This window comes from Rhinopithecus roxellana, chromosome 19, assembly GCF_007565055.1.
Source record: "Rhinopithecus roxellana isolate Shanxi Qingling chromosome 19, ASM756505v1, whole genome shotgun sequence".
In the NCBI taxonomy this organism is placed as follows: domain Eukaryota; kingdom Metazoa; phylum Chordata; class Mammalia; order Primates; family Cercopithecidae; genus Rhinopithecus; species Rhinopithecus roxellana.
In genome coordinates this window covers 65344145-65364925 of record NC_044567.1, presented here as the reverse complement: position 1 = coordinate 65364925, position 20781 = coordinate 65344145, and the positions used below count along the sequence as shown (strand labels likewise).

Below are 20781 nucleotides of genomic sequence, written 5' to 3'. Positions count from 1 at the left end.
TAAACCTCCTGGGCTCAATCAACCCTCCAGAGTAGCTGGAACTACTGGCTTAAGTCACAATGCCTGGTTGCAAACATCTTGATAGTGCTGAGTACATATCTGCTATTAATCGACTGGCCTCAGAAGCAAATCACAGTACAAAAGAAATGATAAACCAAAGTAACTGCTTTAATGTTAAAAATATTTATTTTTTTTCCTAAAAGATCACACAAAAGTTGGGAAGAGAAGGATGTCAACTAGACTACATCAAAATCTGGGCAGAGGGAGGACAAAGAGCTGCCTAAAGAAACTGGTAGCTGGAGCAAACTGCAGAGATCAAGATGGCCCTAGTCAACGGAACCAGCAGCCCGGGTCAGCCATATTCAGGAGCACCACCGAGGCACGGCAGGGAGAGCAAAGTTGCTGGCCCCAATCATTCCTCCTTTTCAGGGCAGGAAAGGCAGAAGCTCACTCTTTAGACATGTTCTTGATGGTCTTGTGCTCTTTCATGGCCTTCTCCCAATCACTGCCATTGAATTCCTCAGTGACCATACTCCGCACAGTGCCCTCATCCAGGCAGTGGGGGGCGATTCCTAGGAGAAAGTGGCACAAAGGGGGATCCTCAGTATGGGTGAGACCAGATGGTATACTGGCTCCTGGATAAGCTCCCACCTGCAGGCATCATCATGCTACACATTAGGGCTTCCAAAGGATATGCCACAGCTTATGGCTTCAGCGATGAGACCCACAGGCTGCCAGCTGGCTCAGAAAGCACTGGCTCTAGCCTACCGTGTCAGCCCTCTGGCTCACGTTCCTCAACTGCCAGATGGGAATCACACTCCCTGAACCAGGGATGGCCAAGGCTAGACATCATTCAATACCAGGTTGACAGTGCAACATGCAGAAAGGCACAGCCCAGAGCAATCTCTGACTGGCGGCCTAAAGAATTCACAGGCCTTCCCTGTGTTTAGATAGATAACTTTCTTTCCTCTTTTTTGAGACAGAGTTTAGCTCTTGTTGCCCAGGCTGGAGTACAATGGCATGATCTTGGCTCTTGGCAACCTCTGCCTCCCGGATTCAAGTGATTCTCCTGCCTCAGTCTCCCAAGTAGCTGGGATTACAGGTGTGCGCTACCAAAGCCTGGCTAATTTTGTATTTTTAGTAGAGACGGGGTTTCTCCATGTTGGTCAGGCTGATCTCGAACTTATGACCTCAGGTGAGCCACCATGCCTGGCCTTAGATAGATAACTTTCTAAGAATTAAATGTCTTCCTATTTGTACAAGATTTCATACTTTTCAAAACTCTTTCCTGTTCTGCGAGGTAGACAGGAATGAGTCTCCATGTGAGAGCTGAGGAACAGAGCCCCTGAAGCAAGGGGTAAGGATGGGGGAGGGGTAAGGATGACACCATGCGCCCCCCTGCAAAAGACACTGACATAAAGCAAAAGACACTGACAGTCACAGCTGCTCTCGCAGCTCTGGAGGCTGCACTGACACAGAGAACAAGAATCCTCAGGAACATCTTCCACCTCTGCTTTCCCCTTCAATTAACACTACAATTGGTATGATTCTCAACAACTGTCAGACCCAAGTAGGCCCTGAAGCGGGGCTTGGAGGGTCCCCTGCTTGTTTATTTTTTAAAAAGAACAGAGATAGGGTCTTGCTATGTTTCCCAGGCTGGTCTCAAACTCCAAGAAATCCTCCCACCTTGGCCTCCCAAAGTGCTGGGATACAGGTGTGAGCCACCGCACCCAGCCAGTCCTGCCTAATTTTTGAACAACCAAAAAGCTTTCAAATGGCATTATCAATGCTCCCCAATCTTGCCTCCTTCACTCCCTTAACCCCTGTCATTATTAAACCTGCCTCCCCTGGCCCCACAAGCCCATCTCCCCACCCCTCTACTCCCTACCCTTCAACACGATCCCCAGCAACACCAGCTCTGGCAGCACCAGTGAATGAGAGTCACAACCTGGATGGGCTCCGACTCCAACTTCACCACGTTCAGATATGGGATTCAGACAAGTTTCACCAGAGCCCGACTCACATTCTATCACGTGGAAAGCGCTCTGCTGAGGAACCCTGTTCCTCTAAGATATGCACGTGACAGGGTCTAGTCAGCGTCCCCCCTGTCCAGCCAAGACTTTAAGTGAGAGCACCACGGGCCTCTCTGTGACCCCCTGAGCTCGCAGTCCATCCCCATTACTCACCGAAGCCTCCAGGGTTTGAGCGTGGAGTATAGAAGCTCTGAACGCCACATCTCTTACAGAAGGTGTGCTGGGCTTTGTGAGTATTGAATGTGTAAGTCGTTATGTGCTCAGCTCCCTGGGTGAAAACAGACAAACAGGTGTTTTTTACAAAGAGCTTTGTTTATTTATTTATTTATTTTTCGAGACAGAGTCTCCCACTGTCTCTCAGGCTGGAGTGCAGTGGCGCGATCTTGGCTCACTGCAACCTCCGCCTGCCCGGGTTCAAGAGATTTTCCTGCCTCAGCCTCCAAAGTAGCTGGGATCACAAGCGCGTGCCCCCAAGCCCGGCTAATTTTTTGTATTTTTAGTAGACAGGGTTTCACCATGTTGGCCAGGTTGGTCTCGAACTCCTGACCTCATGATTCACCTGCCTCAGCCTCCCAAAGTGCTGGGATTACAGGTGTGAGCCACCGTGCCCGGCCACAAAGAGATTTTTTTTGTCACTTAAAAAATACACCTTTGGCCAGGCATGATGGCTCATGCCTGTAATCCCAACACTTTGAGAGACCGAGGCAGGCGGATTGCTTGAGCCCAGGAGTTCAAGACCAACCTGGGCAACATGGCAAAACCCTGTTTCTACAAGAAAACCCCAAAAATTAGCCCGGTGCAGTGGCGCACACCTGTAGTCCCAGCTACTTAGGTGGCTGAGATAGGAGCATCAGTTGAGCCTGGGGAGGTGGAGACTGCAGTGAGCTGAGATTGCACTGTTAAAAAATATATACTGAAAAAATTTAATGGGGAGAGGTCTTTTGTAGGGCTCTTTGTATTAAGAGGCCATTTCCTATCTCCTGTAAGAGACTGGGACCTTCTTGAGGACAGAGACCCATCTACACTATAGAGAGTCATGTCAGTCTGGAGTGTGACAGCTCACAGCTTCCCTTAGGTCAGCTGCACACAGAATTCAGTCTTGAGCCTTCCCTCATACATCACATCAGGGAGGGAGAGAGCTTGCTTCCCAGGGCCTATGAGGAGAAACAGTTCACCCAAGGGACTGGCTCTCCATGTCCCCAAACAGAACAGCTCAAGGTCTTAAGAAAACTGATGGCTGTGCTTAATTTATCCACAAAGGACAAACCGGGAAAAAAAATTTGCCAGACATCATAGATAGGCTAATTTCCTTAATGGAGAATACAAATGGGAGACTGGACAAAGGCCATGAATGGCCAGTTCAGATAGAAAGAAAAATAAATCATTCTTTAGCCTATGAAATGCTCACCCAAATGAACTTCAATGAGATGTATTTCACTGTCAGGTGGGCAAAATCAAAGCTGTTAACATGGTATTGACAAGTATGTAGAGAACTATGTGTTCACATACATCAGTCACAGGAATAGGAATGGGTACAATTCAGCAACATCTACCAAAATTTTAAAGTGTACATACGCTTTAGCACATAATTCCATTTCTTGAATTTTATCTTACAAGTATATTCCAAATGTCTCAATGACATAGGTATATAGATACTGTAGCACTGTTTATAAAGGCTAAAGATTGGAAAAGTTGAAAATGTCCATCAATAGAGGACCGGTTAGGCATTATGGACACTCATAAAATGGAATATTCTCAGACTTTTGAGAAGAATGAGACAGCGCTACAAATACTAACATGGAACAATTGCCAAGGTTACAAAGTTAAGCAAGGTATAGGCCAGGCACAGTGGCTCATGCCTGTAATCCCAGCACTTTGGGAGGCCAAAGTGGGCAGATCACTTGAGGTCAGGAGTTCAAGACCAGCCTGGCCAACATGGCGAAACCTTGACTCTACTAAAAACATAAAAATTAGCCAGATGTGGTGGCGGGCACCTGTAGTCCCAGCTACTCAGGAGGCTGAGGCAGAAGAATCACTTGAGCCTGGGAGGCGGAGGTTACAGTGAGCCGAGATCACACCACTGTACTCCAGCCTGGGCGACAGAGTGAGACTGTCTCAAAAAGAAAGTTAAGCAAGGTATAAAACAATGTATGTGGTATACTACCATTCCTTTTTTCTTTTTTTTAAAGGCCATATACTGGTATGTGTGTTGTTTTTTGTTTTTGTTTTGTTTTGTTTTTTTGAGACAAGGTCTCACTGTTACCCAGGCTGGAGTGCAGTGGTATGATCACAGCTTACTGCAGCCTTGACCTCCCAGGTTCAAGTGATTCTCCCACCTCAGCCTCCCGAGTAGCTGGGACTATAGGCATGCAACACCACGCCTAGCTGATTTTTTAATTTTCTGTAGACATGGGGGTCTCACTGTGTTGCCCAGGCTGGTGTTGAACTCCTGGGCTCAACTGATCGGCCCGCCTTGGCCTTCCAAAGTGCTAGGACTACAGGCATGAGCCACCCTGCCTGGCTTGTATGTGCTTTTATATGCGTGTGTATCTTTGAAGAGGGATCCAAGAAACAATGGCCTACCTTTAGGGAGAGAAATCAGACAGCTGAAGGGGAGGGGTAGAGGTTTCTTATTGGTTTTTTTTCTTTTTCTTTTTTTTTTGAGGCGGAGTCTCGCTCTGTCGCCCCGGGCTGGAGTGCAGTGGCCGGATCTCAGCTCACTGCAAGCTCCGCCTCCCGGATTTACGCCATTCTCCTGCCTCAGCCTCCCGAGCAGCTGGGACTACAGGCGCCCGCCACCTCGCCCGGCTAGTTTTTTTTTTTGTATTTTTAGTAGGGACGGGGTTTCACCGTGTTAGCCAGGATGGTCTCGATCTCCTGACCTCGTGATCCGCCCGTCTCGGCCTCCCAAAGTGCTGGGATTACAGGCTTGAGCCACCGCGCCAGGCCAGTTTCTTATCATTGTTAACCCTCTTTACGCTTCCCCAACCACTAACATACCATCCAGAATTGTGCTTCCTATAGAAATAGCTCCCTGAGGAGCCTTGCTCACTCCATAGCCACTGCAGCGCAGAAAAGCAGCAAAGGACTGCCAAGTGGTCCCAAGTCATCCAGCATTATCTGGATGGAATTAAAGCGCGCTCTGTCTCTCTTTCTTTTTGTTTTCACTGCTCCTTGTAGAGCAGGGTATAGAAGTGTGCCCAGAATAGCCAGATAACTGATTTCTAAGAGAATTGATCCTAAAGAAAACATTTCTAAATTGTCAAAAATTTATACCAAGGAGGTTCACCAGTGTTGTTGATAATCAGAAAAAAACTAGACTCAACCTAGAAGTGCAATGATGCAGAGACAGTGATGAGATAAGTAGAGTAGGAAATCGGCTGTGGGGAAGACGGAGACTGGGGCATGGGGACAGTAGGGAAAGACTTTTCACTGTGTAGATATACATTTTCTTCTACCTTTCAAATTTTGTACCAAGTACAAAAAATTCCACAAAATAATAAAATTAAAGTTAAAAATATGTATATAAGCTTTTCATTGGGAAATGAGATAAGCAGATTATCAACAAAAAGAATGGTAAAATTCTATTTAATAAACATAAGACAATAGGTTTAGATGTATTCTCAGATGTATTTTCTCAGAGTAGAAAATAATACACAAGGACAGACACCAAAATATTAACAATGGTTACCTTTAGTTGATAGGATTTAGGTGATTTTATTGTTTTTTGATTCTCTGAATTTGAAAATGTTTCCACAATACCAAATAGGCCTCCAAAAAATAAAGGTAAAAAATAACACAACTTTTTATTTTTTATTTTCATTTTTTTTGAGATGGAGTTTCGCTCGTTAACCAGGCTGGAGTGCAATGGCGCGATCTTGGCTCACTGCAACCTCCGCCTCCCAGGTTCAAGTGATTCTCCCGTCGTGGCCTCCCAAGTAACTGGGATTACAGGCATGCGCCACCATGCTCAGCTAATTTTTTTATTTTTAGTAAAGATAGGGTTTCACCATGTTGGCCAGACTCGTCCTCAACTCCTGACTTCAGGTGATCCACCCATCTTGGCCTCCCAAAGTGCTGGGATTACAGGCGTGAGCCAGTGCGCCCAGCCCACCTTTTAAATGTCAACCTGAAACCAAAGCCCGTGAGAGGCCCTGCTATGCTCCAGGCCCCTCCCATGCTACAGAGGGCATGCTGAGGGTTCGTTGGGGAGTGTTGTAAATCTCACCAATGGGTTCTGCACTCCTTGACCCTGCTCTTAAGCACTGACCTTCAGGAGCTTGAAGCGAGAAGCTGGAACAATGAAGTGTCTATTCTGCTTCTTCTTGCAAATGCTGCAGCTAGAGAAAGAGAGCAAATTCCAGATTGTGAGCAGCCACCTGCATCCTCTGTGCCTGAGCAGCCCAGCCTGATACGTTTTCAGAGCCAGCCGACCCCACAGATAAGGCTCTTTTCAGTACCATCCAGGGCCAAGGAGCTGGGGCAAAGGCCTGAATATCCAGGGCCTCTGGTTTGCAGATACAGCAGAGCCCAGGGAGGTCCCAAGTCAGCAGTCGAGGCTCTGCAATGCTCAGAACACAGGACTAACAGACACGTCTGTACTGCCCACCCCCCAGTTCTTTATAGTGAAGAGAAGCGCAGGACTTCAGAGACACTTAGAAAACAAATTTCAGACACTTCTACAACCTGATGTCTCTGAGACATCCACATCAAAAATGGACAAGGATGTTTAGGCTGCCCTCTTTCTTCATCACCACGTCACAAAAAGTCCAGCTCCAAGTAAAACACGTCCCCAGAATTACCATCTCTGGAATTAAACTGAAGTCCCCTCTTTTCAGGCCACCTTTGAAAAAGTTCTAATTTAGTATAGAATCCTCTCACAAGTTATTCCACAGTGCTTCTTTTCCAATCTGGACTCTATTGTTAGTAGCCTGGTCAGTTCTCCATTTGAGTAATTCCATCGTATGTGCTTATTATTCATATATAATTCCGGTACCTAGGGGCAAAAAGGACTGGATGCTGTTAAATAATTAGCTGCATGCCAACTTTGGGTCCCAAAGCCAGAGCCTGTCGTCCCTGCTCCATCATAATGCCAGGGAAGGTGGTACAAATCAGGCCCTCCACAGCCAGCAGCACCATCTGCCTCAACCAAAGAGCAGAGCGGGAGTGTAGGGCCTGGGGAGCCTCCCAGGTGTACACACCCTTCACTAAAGCACCCTCCAATTCTCCCCAACTCCAGACTCCTACGAAGATTCTGCCCAAGGCTTTCCACTCAGTACCCAGCCAGGCACACCTGCAGCTAACCGCCCCCGGCTCCTCAGCAGTGTCAGTCTGAGGGTGACGCTGCCACAAGTCACAAGCCCTGAGGACCCTGCTCTGTGTCACCTGGGCCATGCTGTTGAAGCTCTGTGGTGAGCCACACAAAAGGAGAAAGAATAGAACAATGAACCTTTCTGTCTCCATCACCTGACTTCAGCAGTTACCAGCCCATGGCCAATGTTTCCTCTGTACCCCAACTCCCCAGATTATTTTGAAATACTGCATTTTAACTCTGAAATTCTTTTAAGTCAATTTAGGGGGAAAAAAAATACTCACTTGCAGTCAAATATATGCAAGTCTGCTGAGGCCCAAACTTCGAAACGAACTGCTCCACAGTGGCAGCCTCCTGTGTGCTTCACCAGGCCCTGGTATTCACTAAATGAAACAAAAATCAGAAAGATAAGAATTTCTGAATAGCTACCTCCTGCTCTCTTTCTTTTTGTTGTTGAATGAAAGATGTAAAATTAGACAAAAGTCTTTTCTACATGACAACCAAATGCACTTCTGCTTTTAAGGAGATACTGTCAATTTTCTAAGTCAAGAATGGTTTCAGCACCTTCTTTATCCATGAGCTCTCTCTTCTCCAATTTCTTAAATTGTATTAAGTTGCAAAATAGAAGATTCCAAACATTTCGAAAATGTGAGGGATCCTATCCCACTACCAAACGTTTTTATTTATATGTCAAATACAAATTATTTTTTATTTTTTATTTTTTTATTTTTGAGATGGAGTCTCACTCCATTGCCCAGGCTGGAGTGCAGTGGTGCAATCTTGGCTCACTGCAACCTCTGCTGCCTGGGTTCAAGCAATTCTCCTGCCTCAGCCTCCCAAGTAGCTGGGATTACAAACGCCTGCCACCACACCCTGTTAATTTTTGTATTTTTAGTAAAGACAGGGTTTCACCATCTTGGCCAAGCTGGTCTTGAACTCCTGACCTCGTGATCCACCCACCTTGGACTCCCAAAGTGCTGGAATTATAGGCATGAGCCACCGCTCCCGGTCTCAAATACTAAAAATTTTTATGAGCTGGGCACAAAGGAGAGAGAACAGTAAACAAGACACAGCAGACACAATTGCTGCCCTTACCGACATTAACAAATTACTCATATAATAATTAATTATGATTGTGATAAAGGAGATACAGGCTGCTATGAAAATTAAGACTGGGTACTCAATCAAGTCCAGAGGTTCAGAAGAGCCTTTTGAGAAAGTTAATAAAGGCTCTTATATTTTTACTCTATTTCTTTCCACTATTCTTCATACACATGCGTTTTATATAGTTGTAATACACATTACATACAAATTTTTTTTTTTTTTTTTTTTTTTTTTGAGACAGAGTTTCATTCTTGTTGCCCAGGCTGGAGTGCAGTGGCACAATCTCGGCTCACTGCAACCTCTGCCTCCCAGGTTCAAGCAATTCTCCTGCCTCAGCCTCCCGAGTAGCTGGGATTACAGGTATGCTCCACCACACCTGGCTAATTTTGTATTTTTAGTAGAGAGGGTGTTTCTCCATTTGGTCAGGCTGCTCTCAAACTCCCCACCTCAGGTGATCCACCCGCCTTGGCCTCCCAAAGGGCTGGGATTACAGGCGTGAGCCACCTCACCTGGCCTATATACCATTTTAATTCTTTTAAAGCTTATATATAAGCCAAACTCAGAAATGAACATTAAGATCTGATAAATGTCATAAAATCGCTTTCCAAAAGGACTGAACACTCTTACCCGATATATAAATGGGAAAACATTTCACGGTACAGTCTCCGGCAATAATCATAGGAAAAATAGCTCACTGAAGTTTTAATTTGCATGATTAAGACTGATCATTTTTTCATGTTTCTTTACAAGTTTATGTATTTTAATTTTGGGGGCATACATAATGCTTATTGTAAAAAATCCAAACTTTACAGTATCTGAGAGTGCTCAAAGTGAAAGCCTCCTGTAATCTTTACACCCAGAGGGATCTACAGGTAATTATTTGCTATATATTCTCCCAAACTTTTTTCTATACAATATTGTAACGAAAATGGTATAGTTATACACACTTTTTGAATATAATTTAGTGGACTTTATAAGTACAAAGTCATGGCAATCTAGTGGGAGAAAAACATTTCTTTTATGTCACTATTTTAAATCTTTTTCTTGACCATTTATCAGTTTGTCCTAAAGTAAAAATTTACCTCAAATTTGAGTTTTACATTCCTTTTTTTTCTTTTTCTGTATGCCTTGAAGACACCATGAGTTTTACATTCCTAAGGATCTTCATATTCCTTCTGCCCAGAGGCAGCCGTCACCCCATAGGTGCTCAAAAAATGTTTGATGGATGAACGTTTTTTAAAAATTCAATGTGCAGTCCAAGATGAAAAACCAAAAAGTGAAGCACAGAGAAAACCAAATATGTTTCTTCTGTCGGGGACGACCCATCCTAACTAAGAGAATTTCTTCTGCAAGAAGCTCAAAGGAACATGTTCAAGAAAAGAAGTAATTCTCAGGTTATGCAACTGCTAGGTTATTCCTGTCGGTTTTTCCCCCTAGTGTTTTGATCGTTCTTTTTAATTCGTAAAATTGACACTGAAATACATTATCAGGCCGTTAAAATATCCTTCGTAGCACAACTTTTCCCCAAGGCAGGAATCCAGATCACATTTGGAGAAAAGAAGGCAGCCCTTTAACAGCCCAGTTAACAGCTCTTTTCTAACTCGCGGACACTCGGGATGCTCATTGGGCCATCTAAAAGACTGCGGAGCAGCCAGGACGACGAGCGGCCGGGAGCATTAGCTGGCGGAGCACATAAAAGCCTCCTTGCGCAGGCATCCCCGCCGCCGCCGCCGGAGCATCTCTTTGCGCGCGCTTCTCTCCGGGATCAATAACCCCCGCCCCCTGCTCCCTCCCTGGCAGTGCCTGGAACAATGACGGGATTTCGCTTCCCAGTTAGTTCAAAACTACTCATGCTTCCTTCAGTGCTTCTACCTTTCCCTTCCACCCACCCTCAAAAACACGTGTGCAAACATAAAAAAACGGGATTCGGATAAGAGAAAGCCGTGGGATTTATCTTCTTTTCATTAGGAAAGGCCCCCACACCCTTTGCGCGCCAGCGAGACAATGTCCCCGAGCACGATGCTTGTGGCCGGGAAAGACCCTTTGTGTCCCAAGACGGCCGCGCGCGCCCTCAAGCTCCGGACGAAGCCCCCTTTCAATTCCCGGGCCACACAGCCCTAGAAGCACCGCCCCGCCGCCCTTAGAATTAGCTAACAACCCCGGTGCTAACGGCGGAGCCGCGTCGGCTCCGTAACGTGGAAGGATCAGAGCTGAAAGGCGCCCAAGGCCTGCGCGCGGGCGACGAGCCCGACTCCTGCCGAGGGGGTCCGCGTGGCACCGGGTCCCGCGCGTCCCGGCCCGCCGCACTCACAAGGTGTCCAGCAGGAGCTTGGCGGCGCCCTCGGAGGTGAGCTTCTGCCGCTTCTGGAACGTCTCCCAGCGCTCCCGCTGCTCGCCCAGGTCCAGGTTGGACGCCGAGGGCGTCGGGGTCGCGGGAGTCGGCGGCGGCGGTGGCGGGAGCAACGCCAGCTCAGGCGGCGGCGGCGGCTCCCCCGGGCCCTCCTCCTGGGCCCGCGGCGACGAGCGCCTCAGCCGCGGCTTCTCCGACGGCGGCTTCGCCGCCGCCTGGCTCTTGCTCTCGGCCTGGCTCGCGGAGCGCCGTGTGCGGATGGCGCTGGGGGCCGAGGCAGCGGCCGCGGGGGCCCCGGAGGCCCCAGAGGCCCCGGACCGCTTCTGCCCGCGCAGCTTGGCGGCCGCAGAGCTCCTCGATCGCCGCATGGCTCCCGCAGCCTGGCGCGCAGGCCTCGCAGCGCGGCGCGCCCCCGCTGGCCCGCGCGCGCCCCCGCCGCCCGCCAGTCTTCAGGCCCAGGGGGCGCTGCGCCCGGCTTCCCCGCTCCGCCCGCCGCGTCCCGCAGCCAGGCGCCTGCCCGCAGGAGGGAGACCCGGCCCGCCCGGCCGCTGGGACGCACCTGCCTGTTTAGTCCGGCAGGCCTAGAGGGGCTGCGCCCGGCCTACGCTCGCGATACCCAGAATCCACTCGCACCTGCGAAGGCGCCCCTGCCTTGTGTGAATCCAGCGGGCTCTTCGTACCTTCCTGACCTGAAGGGGCCTGGGTCGGGCCTGAATTCGCAGGCTTATCCGAGCGGGCAGCCTGGGGTAACTTCGTCTCCAAAAACGAGTTAATTTGTGTAAACGGCCTGCCACCTGCTACCTCCTGGGTAACAGCGGCCAAAACCATAGTTCTTCACCTTCGTCTTTTCTGTCACATTATAGAACAGTGTCATGAGGATACAAGTAGTCAACAGATTGGGGTTTCATTTTAATTAAATGAATGACCCGCGCATCGAATTTCATTAGTATGATTTTGATGAACGCAGCACCAAAGTTTAAAGACAAAAGGCACAAGAATCGTTGATGAAACCCAGATAGTCCCCAAACCTATTAGTTGCTCTATTTTAATCATATCTGCAAAGAACTCGCGTTTTCTTTGACTCATTTTTATTTTTCTACGTCTTTAATTTCTTCTTCTTTCTTTTTTTTTTTTTTTTCGGACGGAGTTTCGCTCTTGTTGCCCAGGCTGGAGTGCGAGGCTCACCGCAACCTCCGCCTCCCAGGTTCAAGCGATTCTCCTGCCTCAGCCTCCCGAGTAGCTGGGATTACAGGCATTCGCCACTACACCCGGCTAATTTTGTATTTTTAGTAGAGACGGGGTTTCACCATGTTGGTCAGGCTGGTTCTGAACTCCCGACCTCAGGTGATTCATCCTCCTCGGCCTCTCAAAGTGCTGGGATTACAGGCGTGAGCCACAGTGCACGGCCAATTTTTGTATTTTTAGTAGAGACGGGTTCACCATGTTAGCCAGGCTGGTCTTGATCTCCTGACCTCAGGTGATCTGCCCGCCTCGGCCACCCAAAGTGCTGGAATTACTAAGTAACCGCGCCCAGCCTATCTTTCCTTTTTTTTTTTTTTTTTTTTTTTTTGGAGTCTCGCTCTGTCGCCAGAGTGGAGTGGAGTGGCACGATCTCGGCTCACCGCAACCTCCGCCTCCCGGTTCCAGCGATTCTCCTGACTCAGCCTATCTTTCTTCTTTATTCTGATTTTCTTCGTGGTATTGTTAAATAGTTTACTGAATTAAAGGCGTAGTTTAACTGTCTTCCCCCCGCCCCCCATACAGGATCTAACATACTGGAGTGCAGTGGCGATCTCGGCTCAGTGTAACCAAGAACTCCTGGCCTCAAGCGATTCTCTCGCCTGGGCCTCTGGAGCAGCTGGGACAACAGGCTGCGGGCGCCACCATGCCCTGCTAATTGTTGCTATTGTTTTGTAGATACCGAGTTTCCCTATGTTGCCCAGGCTGGTCTCTATCTTACTCCTTGCCTCAAGCGATCCTCCCGCCTAGTCCTTCCCAAGTGTTGGGATTACAGGCGTGAGCCACCGAGCCCCACCTTGCCATTTTGTTGTTGTTGTTGTTGTTGGAATTATGGTTTACACACAGCAACGTGCAAATATCTTAAATGTACAGCTTATGTGACCACCACCACTTCAGATACAGAACATTTTCAACCCACCAAAGTTTCTCTCAGGCAAAAGAAAACAGAGGCGATCACTGTTCTTTTACCACCATAGGTTGGTTTTGCTTATTCTTGAACATCATTTTAAAACGGTATGTAGGCCGGACGCACTGACTCATGCCTAATCCCAGCACTATTGGAAGGCCTAGGCGCGCAAATCGCTTGAGCCCAGGAGTTTTGTTAAGACCAACCTTGGCCAACATGGTGAAACCCGTCTCTACAAACAAACACAAAATAGTCGGGGCCGGCGCGGTGGCTCACGCCTGTAATTCCAGCACTTTGGGAGGCCGAGGCAGGTGGATCACTTGAGGTCAGGCGTTCGAGACCAGCCTAGCCAACATAGTGAAAACCTGTCTCTACTGAAAAAAATATAATTAGCCAGGCATGGTGGCACCTGCCGGTAGTCCCAGCTACTCCGGAGGCTGAGGCATGAGAATTGCTCCAACCCGGGAGGCGGAGGTTGCACCGAGCTGAGACCGCGCCATTGTACTCTAGCCTGGGCAACAAGAACGAAACTCTGTCAAAAAAAAAAAAAAGCCAGGCATGGTAGCTTGTGCCTGGGGTCCCAGCTACTCGGGAGGCTGAGGTGAGAGGATCGCTTGAGCCCCGAAGGTCGAGGCTACAGTGAGTGGAGATCACACCATTGCAGTCAAGCCTCAGCAACAGAGAGACCTTGTCTCAAAACCTTAAAAAATTTAAAAAATAAAAACAGCATTATCGCTTCTCGGCCTTTTGGCTAAGACCAAGTGTAAAAGCAGCATGTACTCTGTTACACCTGACATCTTTCACTCAGCATGTTTTTGGGAATCATCCATGTTATGTATATTGATTTTTTATTGCTCTGAAATATTTGATTTGTGAATATATTAAAATTTATTCTGTTAATGGATATTTGTGTTGTTTCCAAATTGTGGCAATTATGAATAAAGCTCCTATTTACATGGACATTTGTGTACCAGGTTTTTGTGGATTAACATTTCTCTTCAGTACATACATTGGAGTGGACTTTCTGGGTCACAGGTTAGCACTGTTGTTTTTTGGTGTGGTTTTTGTTTTTGAGACGAGGTCTTCCCCGTCACCCAGGCTGGAGTGCAGTAACATGATCGGGCGCACTGCAACTTCCACCTCCCAGTCTCAAGCAATTCTTCCACCTCAACCTCCTGTAGCTGGGAACACAGGCGCCCGCCACCACACACCACACAAACCACCAACATTCCAGTGGGGTTAGGGGGTTGCAACAATATCATAGTAGCCTATTCAAATAGCCAAAAACGCCGGGCGCGGTGGCTCAAGCCTGTAATCCCAGCACTTTGGGAGGCCGAGACGGGCGGATCACAAGGTCAGGAGATCGAGACCATCCTGGCTAACACAGTGAAACCCCGTCTCTACTAAAAATACAAAAAAACTAGCCGGGCGAGGTGGCGGGCTCCTGTAGTCCCAGCTACTCGGGAGGCTGAGGCAGGAGAATGGCCTAAACCCGGGAGGCGGAGCTTGCAGTGAGCTGAGATCCGGCCACTGCACTCCAGTCCGGGCGACAGAGCGAGACTCCGCCTCAAAAAAAAAAAAAAAAAAACAAATAGCCAAAAACTGGAAACACCCTAAATGTTCTTCAACCATAGATTAAATAAAATGTAGGCCAGGCAAGGTGGCTCACACCTGTAATCCCAGCACTTTGGGAAGCCGAGGCGGATGGATCACTTGAGGTCAGGAGTTCAAGACCAACCTGGCTAACATGTTGAAACCCTGTCTCTACTAAAAATACAAAAATTAGCCGGGTGTGGTGGCAGATGCCTATAATCCCAGCTACTTGGGAGGCTGAGGCACGAGAATCACTTGAACCCGGGAGGCGGAGGTTGCAGTGAACCGAGATTGTGCCACTGCACTCTAGCCTGAGTGACAGAGTGAGACTCTGTCTCAAAAAAAAAAAAAAAGGTATAATCATTTAATGGAATACTACAGCACAATGCAAATGAGTGAACCACAGATATGTACAACAACATGGATTAATCTCACAGACATATTCAGTAAAATAAGTCATACACAAGAGTACATATTGTGTAAATACATTTAAATGAAGTTCAAAATCAACCAAAACTATTTCACAGTGATAATATAAGATGAGTGGTGGCTGGGTGTGGTGGCTCATGCCTGTAATCCCAGTACTTTGGTAAGCCGAAGCAGGTGGATCACTTGAGGCCAGGAGTTCCAGACCAGTCTGGGCAACAGAGTGAGGCTGCATCTCTATGAAAAATACAAAAATTAGGTGGATGTCATGGCACACACCTGTAGTCCCAGAGACTCAGGAGGCTGAGGCGAGAAGGAAGATTGCTGAGCCCAGGATGTAGAAGCTGCAGAGAACTGTGATTGCACCACCATACTTTATCCTGGGTGACAGAGTGAGACCTTGTCTCAAAAAAGAAAACAAAAAACAAAAAACAAAAAACAAAAAAAAAAACACTGGGTGTGGAGAGTGGTTATCCTTGAGGGGAACTAACTGGGAAAGAGAAGAAAGGATTCTTCTAAAATGCTGGATATGGCCAGGCACAGTGGCTCACGCCTGTAATCCCAACACTTCGGGAGGTGGAGGTGGGTGTATTACCTGAGATCAGGAGTTTGAAACCAGCCTGGCCAACATGGCAAAACCCTGTCTCTACTAGAAATACAAAAACTAGCTGGGCGTGATGGCAGGCACCTGCAATCCCAGCTACTTGGGAGGTTGAGACACGAGAATCTCTTGAACCCAGGAGATGGCAGTTGTAGTGAGCCGGAGTTTGCAACATTGCACTCCAGTCTGGGTAACAGAGCAAGACTCCGTCTCAAAGAAAAACAAGATGCTGGATATGTTCTCCACATTATCTTGATCTGGGTGGTAGTTATGGAGGTATGTAAAACACATAAAAACACTTCAGTGTATATAAGACTTAGCTCAATTTAAAAATGAAGAACGTGTCTGGGCACGGTGGCTCACACCTGTAATCCCAGCACTTTGGGAGGCCAAGGTGGCAGATCACCTGAGGTCAAGAGTTCAAGACCAACCTTGACCAACATGGAGAAACCCCCATCTCTAATAAAAATACAAAATTAGCTGGGCATGGTAGCTCATGCCTTTGATCCCAGCTACTCAGGAGGCTGTGGCAGGAGAATTGCTTGAACTCAGGAGGCGGAGGTTGCAGTGAGCTGAGATCCCGCCATTGCACTACAGCCTGGGTAACAAGAGTGAAACTCTGTCTCAAAAAAAAAAATCCATAAGTTAGGGTTTTATTTTAAAGACATTATACCATTAAGTAGGCTTGAGGTGAAGAAAACAATTGAATAGTTATTGCAAACCCAAAACTCAAGAAGGCAATTAAAAAGGCATTTGCTGGCTGGGTGCAGTGGCTCACGCCTGTAATCCCAGCACTTTGGGAGGCCTTGGAGGGCATAGATCATTGAGGTCAGGAGTTCAAGACCAGCCTGGCCAACATGGTGAAACGCCATCTCTACTAAAATTACAAAAATTACCCTGGTGTGATGGCAGGTACCTGTAATCCCAACTACTCAGGAAGCTGAGCGAGGAGAATTGCTTGAACCCAGAAAGTGGAGGTTGCAGTGAGATTGCACTCCAGCCCGGAACAAAACTCTGTCTCAAAAAAGAAAAAAAAAAAAATGCCGGGCGCGGTCGCTCACGCCTGTAATTCCAGCACGTTGGGAGATTGAGACAGGTGGATTACTTGAGGTCAAGAGTTCGAGACCACCCTGGCCAACATGGTGAAACCTCATCTCTACTAAAAACATACAAAAAATTAGTCGGGCATGGTGGTGCGCGCCTGTAGTCCCAGCTACTCGGGAGACTGAGGCAGGAGAATAGCTTGAACACGGTAGGCAGAGGTTGCAGTGAGCCAAGATCATGCCACTGCATTCCAGTCTGGGCGACAGAGCAAGACTCCGTCTCAAAACAAACAAACAAGGCATGTGCCCGGAACAGTCTGACTCTGGGAATGAAGTTGAGTTGATTTAATCATGGCAGTGGAAAATCAAGGAGTAACTAGAATAAGATGAAAATTATTCATTAGGCTCTCAGAAGACTAGAAATGAAAAACTGAAAATTACAGGAATGAGGTTAAGGCTATCAAATTGGAGGAAGTGAGAGATTTTCATAGAAATACGATTGATAGGCTGGGTGCGGTGGCTCACGCCTATAATCCCAGCACTTTGGGAGGCCGAGACAGGTGGATCACGAGGTCAGGAGTTCAAGACCAGCCTGGCCAAGTTGGTGAAACCCCGTCTCTACTAAAAATACAAAAATTAGCCAGGTGTGGTGGCAGTCACCTGTAATCCCAGCTACTTGGGACATTGAGTCAGGAGAATCACTTGAACCCGGGGGGCAGAGGTTGCAGTGAGCCGAGATCGTGCCACTGCACTCCAGCCTGGGTGACAGAGTGAGACTCCATCAAAAACAAAACAAAAAAACAGAAATATGATTGACATAGCATATCACATCAGGCTTTTCTGTAGAAATTAACAGTCAATTCTATACTTTATGTGGATATGCACATGACTTAGACGGACCAAAACAATCTTGAAGAAGAACAAATTTGGAGGACTTAATGTATCTGATTTCAGAACTAAGAAAATAAGCTAAGTAGTTTAAACAAAGTGGAACTGGTCTAAGGATAGGTAAGTAGATCACTGGAACAAAATGGAGGATTGAGACGTTGATCCACATGTAATGGATCACTTGATTTTTTTTTTTTTTTTTTTTTTTTTTTTTTTTTTTTTTTTTTTTTTTTTTTTTTTGAGACAGAGTTTTGCTCTTGTTCCCCAGGCTGGAGTGCAATGGCACGATCTCGGCTCACAGCAAGCTTTGCCTCCCAGATTCAAGCTATTCTCCTGCCTCAGCCTCCTGAGTAGCTGGGATTACAGGCATGCGCCACCACGCCCGCCTAATTTTGTATTTTCAGTAAAGACGGGATTTCTCCATGTTAGTCAGGCTGGTCTCGAACTCCCAACCTCGGTGATCCGCCTGCCTTGGCCTCCCAAAGTGCTGGGATGACAGGCGTGAGCCACCGCACCTGGTGATCACTTGATTTTTGTTTTTGTATTTGTTTTTGTTTTTTGAGACGGTGTCTCACTCTTTCGCCCAGGCTGGAGTGCAGTGGCATAATCTTGGCTCACTGCAACCTTTGCCTCCTGGGTTCAAGCTATTCTCCTGCCTCAGCCTCTGAGTAGCTGGGATTACAGGCACCCGACACCATGCCTGGTTAATTTTTGTTTTTAGTAGAGACAGGGTTTCTCCATGTTGCCCAGGCTGGTCTTGAACTCCTGGCCTCAAGTGATACGCCCGCCTCGGCCTCCCAAAGTGCTGGGATTACAGACGTGAGCCGCTATGCCCAGCCAACACTTTTAAATGAAAATAATTAATAGGTGAACTTTTTAAGAACTCAATCGACTTATCTTTTTTTTTTTTTTTTTGAGATGGAGTTTCGCTCTTGTTGCCCAGGCTGGAGTGCAATGGCATGATCTCGGCTCACTGCAGACTCTGCCTCCTGGGTTCAAGCAATTCTCCTGCCTCAGCCTCCCGAGTAGCTGGGATTCATGGCACACGCCACCACGCCCAGCTAATTTTTGTATATTTAGTAGAGACAGCCTTTCACCATGTTGGTCAGGCTGGTCTCGAACTCCTGACTTTGTGATCCAACCACTTCAGCCTCTCAAAATGCTGGGATTACAGGTGTGAGCCACCATGCCCAGCCCTTATCTTTTTCTTTATACTGACTTGGAAAAGTTTTCTTCATTCCCTTTTTGCCTTTCTGTTGATTTGGAAATTCTATCGTTTGTCTTTATAATGGTGGTGGTTTCCCTTCTTCTATCTAGTAGTTATGATAAAACCTGTGTTCCTCTAGTAATGTTGCCAAATTGATCAACAAATATGTTTCCCAAAATATTTTATCCACTCACTCCCCAACCCTTCACCTAGAGGAAAATTTTGGAAATTGAAATTTTTAGTTCCTCACTTTCCCACTGACCCCATGCCCAGCTTCTCTGAAGTAAACTTTCTTCTGAAGACTCCTTCATGAGCATTTACATTTGGTATTTATTTGGTATCATAACCATAAGGCCAGCTCCAAGAATTGCTGATGACTTTTGTTGTTCTTTTGTGTCCACAGAGCTAAGAACTGAGCCCAGCACTCAAAATATTTGTTGAATGAATAAACTATCCATTTAGATATAACTGTATTTATTACAAGATCAATTGTTCACAACAAGCATTGTGCTCACCATCTACCATACTGAGGTTTCCTTTTTATTTTACTTTATTTTTTTGAGATGGTGTCTCGCTGTGTCACCCAGGCTGGAGTGCAATGGCATGATCTTGGCTCACTGCAAACTCCGCCTCCCAGGTTCAAGCAATTCTCCTGCCTCAGCATCTCGAGTCACTGGGAATACAGGGGTAGGCCATTATACCCAACTAATTTTTGTATTTTTAGTAGATACATAGCTTCATTCACCATGTTGGCCAGGCTCAGCTGGAACTCCTGACCTCAAGTGTTCACCTGCCTCAGCCTTCCAAAGTGCTGGGATTACAGGTGTGAGCCACTGCACTCAGCCTGAGGTCTCTTTTTAAATATGATTAACAATTGATTAGAGAATTTTTTTTTCTTTTTTCTTTTTTTTTTTTTTTTGAGACTGTTTCACTATTGTCGCCCAGGCCGGAGTGCAGTGGCCCGATCTCGCTGCTACCTCCACCTCCTAGGTTTAAGTGATTCTTCTGCCTCAACCTCCCAAGTAGCTGGGATTATAAGCAGCCACCACCATGCCTGGCTAATTTCTGTATTTTTAGTAGAGACAGAGTTTTGCCATGTTGGCCAGGCTGGTCTTGAACTCCTGACCTCATGATCTGCCCGCCTCGGCATCCCAAAATGCTTGGATTACAGGCGTGAGCCACTGCACCCGGCCTAGAGAACTTTTCAGTATTTTCCTCAGGTAGGGTGCACGGGTGATACTGAGTACATAAGTGCTTAACTTGTCTTCTTTTGCCCCAAAAGATGAATGACATTTTGTCTGGGGACAGATTTTTTTTTTTTTTTTTTGAGACATGGTCTCACTTTGTCACCCAGCAATTTGATCATGGCTCATTGCAGCCTTGAATTACTTGGCTCAAGGGATCCTCCCACCTCAGCCACCCCTGTAGCTGGGACCGTCGTGCTCAGCTATTTTTTCATTTTATTTATTTTTATAGAGACAAGGATCTTGATATTTTGCTTAGGCTGGTCTCAAACTCTTGGGCTAGAGTGAGTCTCCCACCTCGGCCTCCCAAAGCGCTGGGATTACAGGTTTGAGCCTTTTTTTTTTTTTTTTCCAGACACAGTCTCGCTCTTGCAGTGGTACGATCTCGGCTCACTGCAACCTCTGCCAGCTTGGTTCAAGCGATTCTCATGCCTCAGCCTCTCAAGTAGCTGGGACCATTGGCATGCGCCACCATGTCTGGCTAATTTTTGTATTTTTTTCTAGAGACGGGGTTTCACCATGTTGGCCAAGCTGGTCTCGAACTCCTGGGCTCAAGCAGTCTGCCCACCTCAGCCTCCCAAAGTACTGGGACTACAGGCATGAGTCACAGTGCTGGCTGGAAATGAGAATTCTTTTTTTTTTTTTTTTAAAGATGACTCTCACTCTGTTGTCTAGGGTGGAGTACAGTGGTGTGATCTTGGCTCGCCAGAACCTCTTCCTCCTGGGTTCAAGCGATTCTCCTTTCTCAGTCACCCCAGTAGCTGGGACTACAGGCATGTGCCACCACGCCTGGCTAATTCTTGTATTTTTAGTAGAGATGGGGTTTCACTATGTC

General features: G+C 47.1%; 1 protein-coding gene across 1 annotated transcript; it reads right to left on the bottom strand.

Moving 5' to 3' along the window:
- Positions 1–164: 164 nt before the first annotated feature.
- On the bottom strand, positions 165–11364 carry CENPV (centromere protein V). The gene is made up of 5 exons (XM_030923291.1): positions 10760–11364; positions 7629–7727; positions 6304–6373; positions 2187–2301; positions 165–572 (listed from the first exon to the last, which is right to left on the bottom strand). Exons 1-5 carry the CDS (start codon positions 11164–11166, stop codon positions 448–450), a joined length of 816 nt encoding a protein of 271 aa, XP_030779151.1. The 5' UTR covers positions 11167–11364; the 3' UTR covers positions 165–447.
- Positions 11365–20781: the final 9417 nt, after the last annotated feature.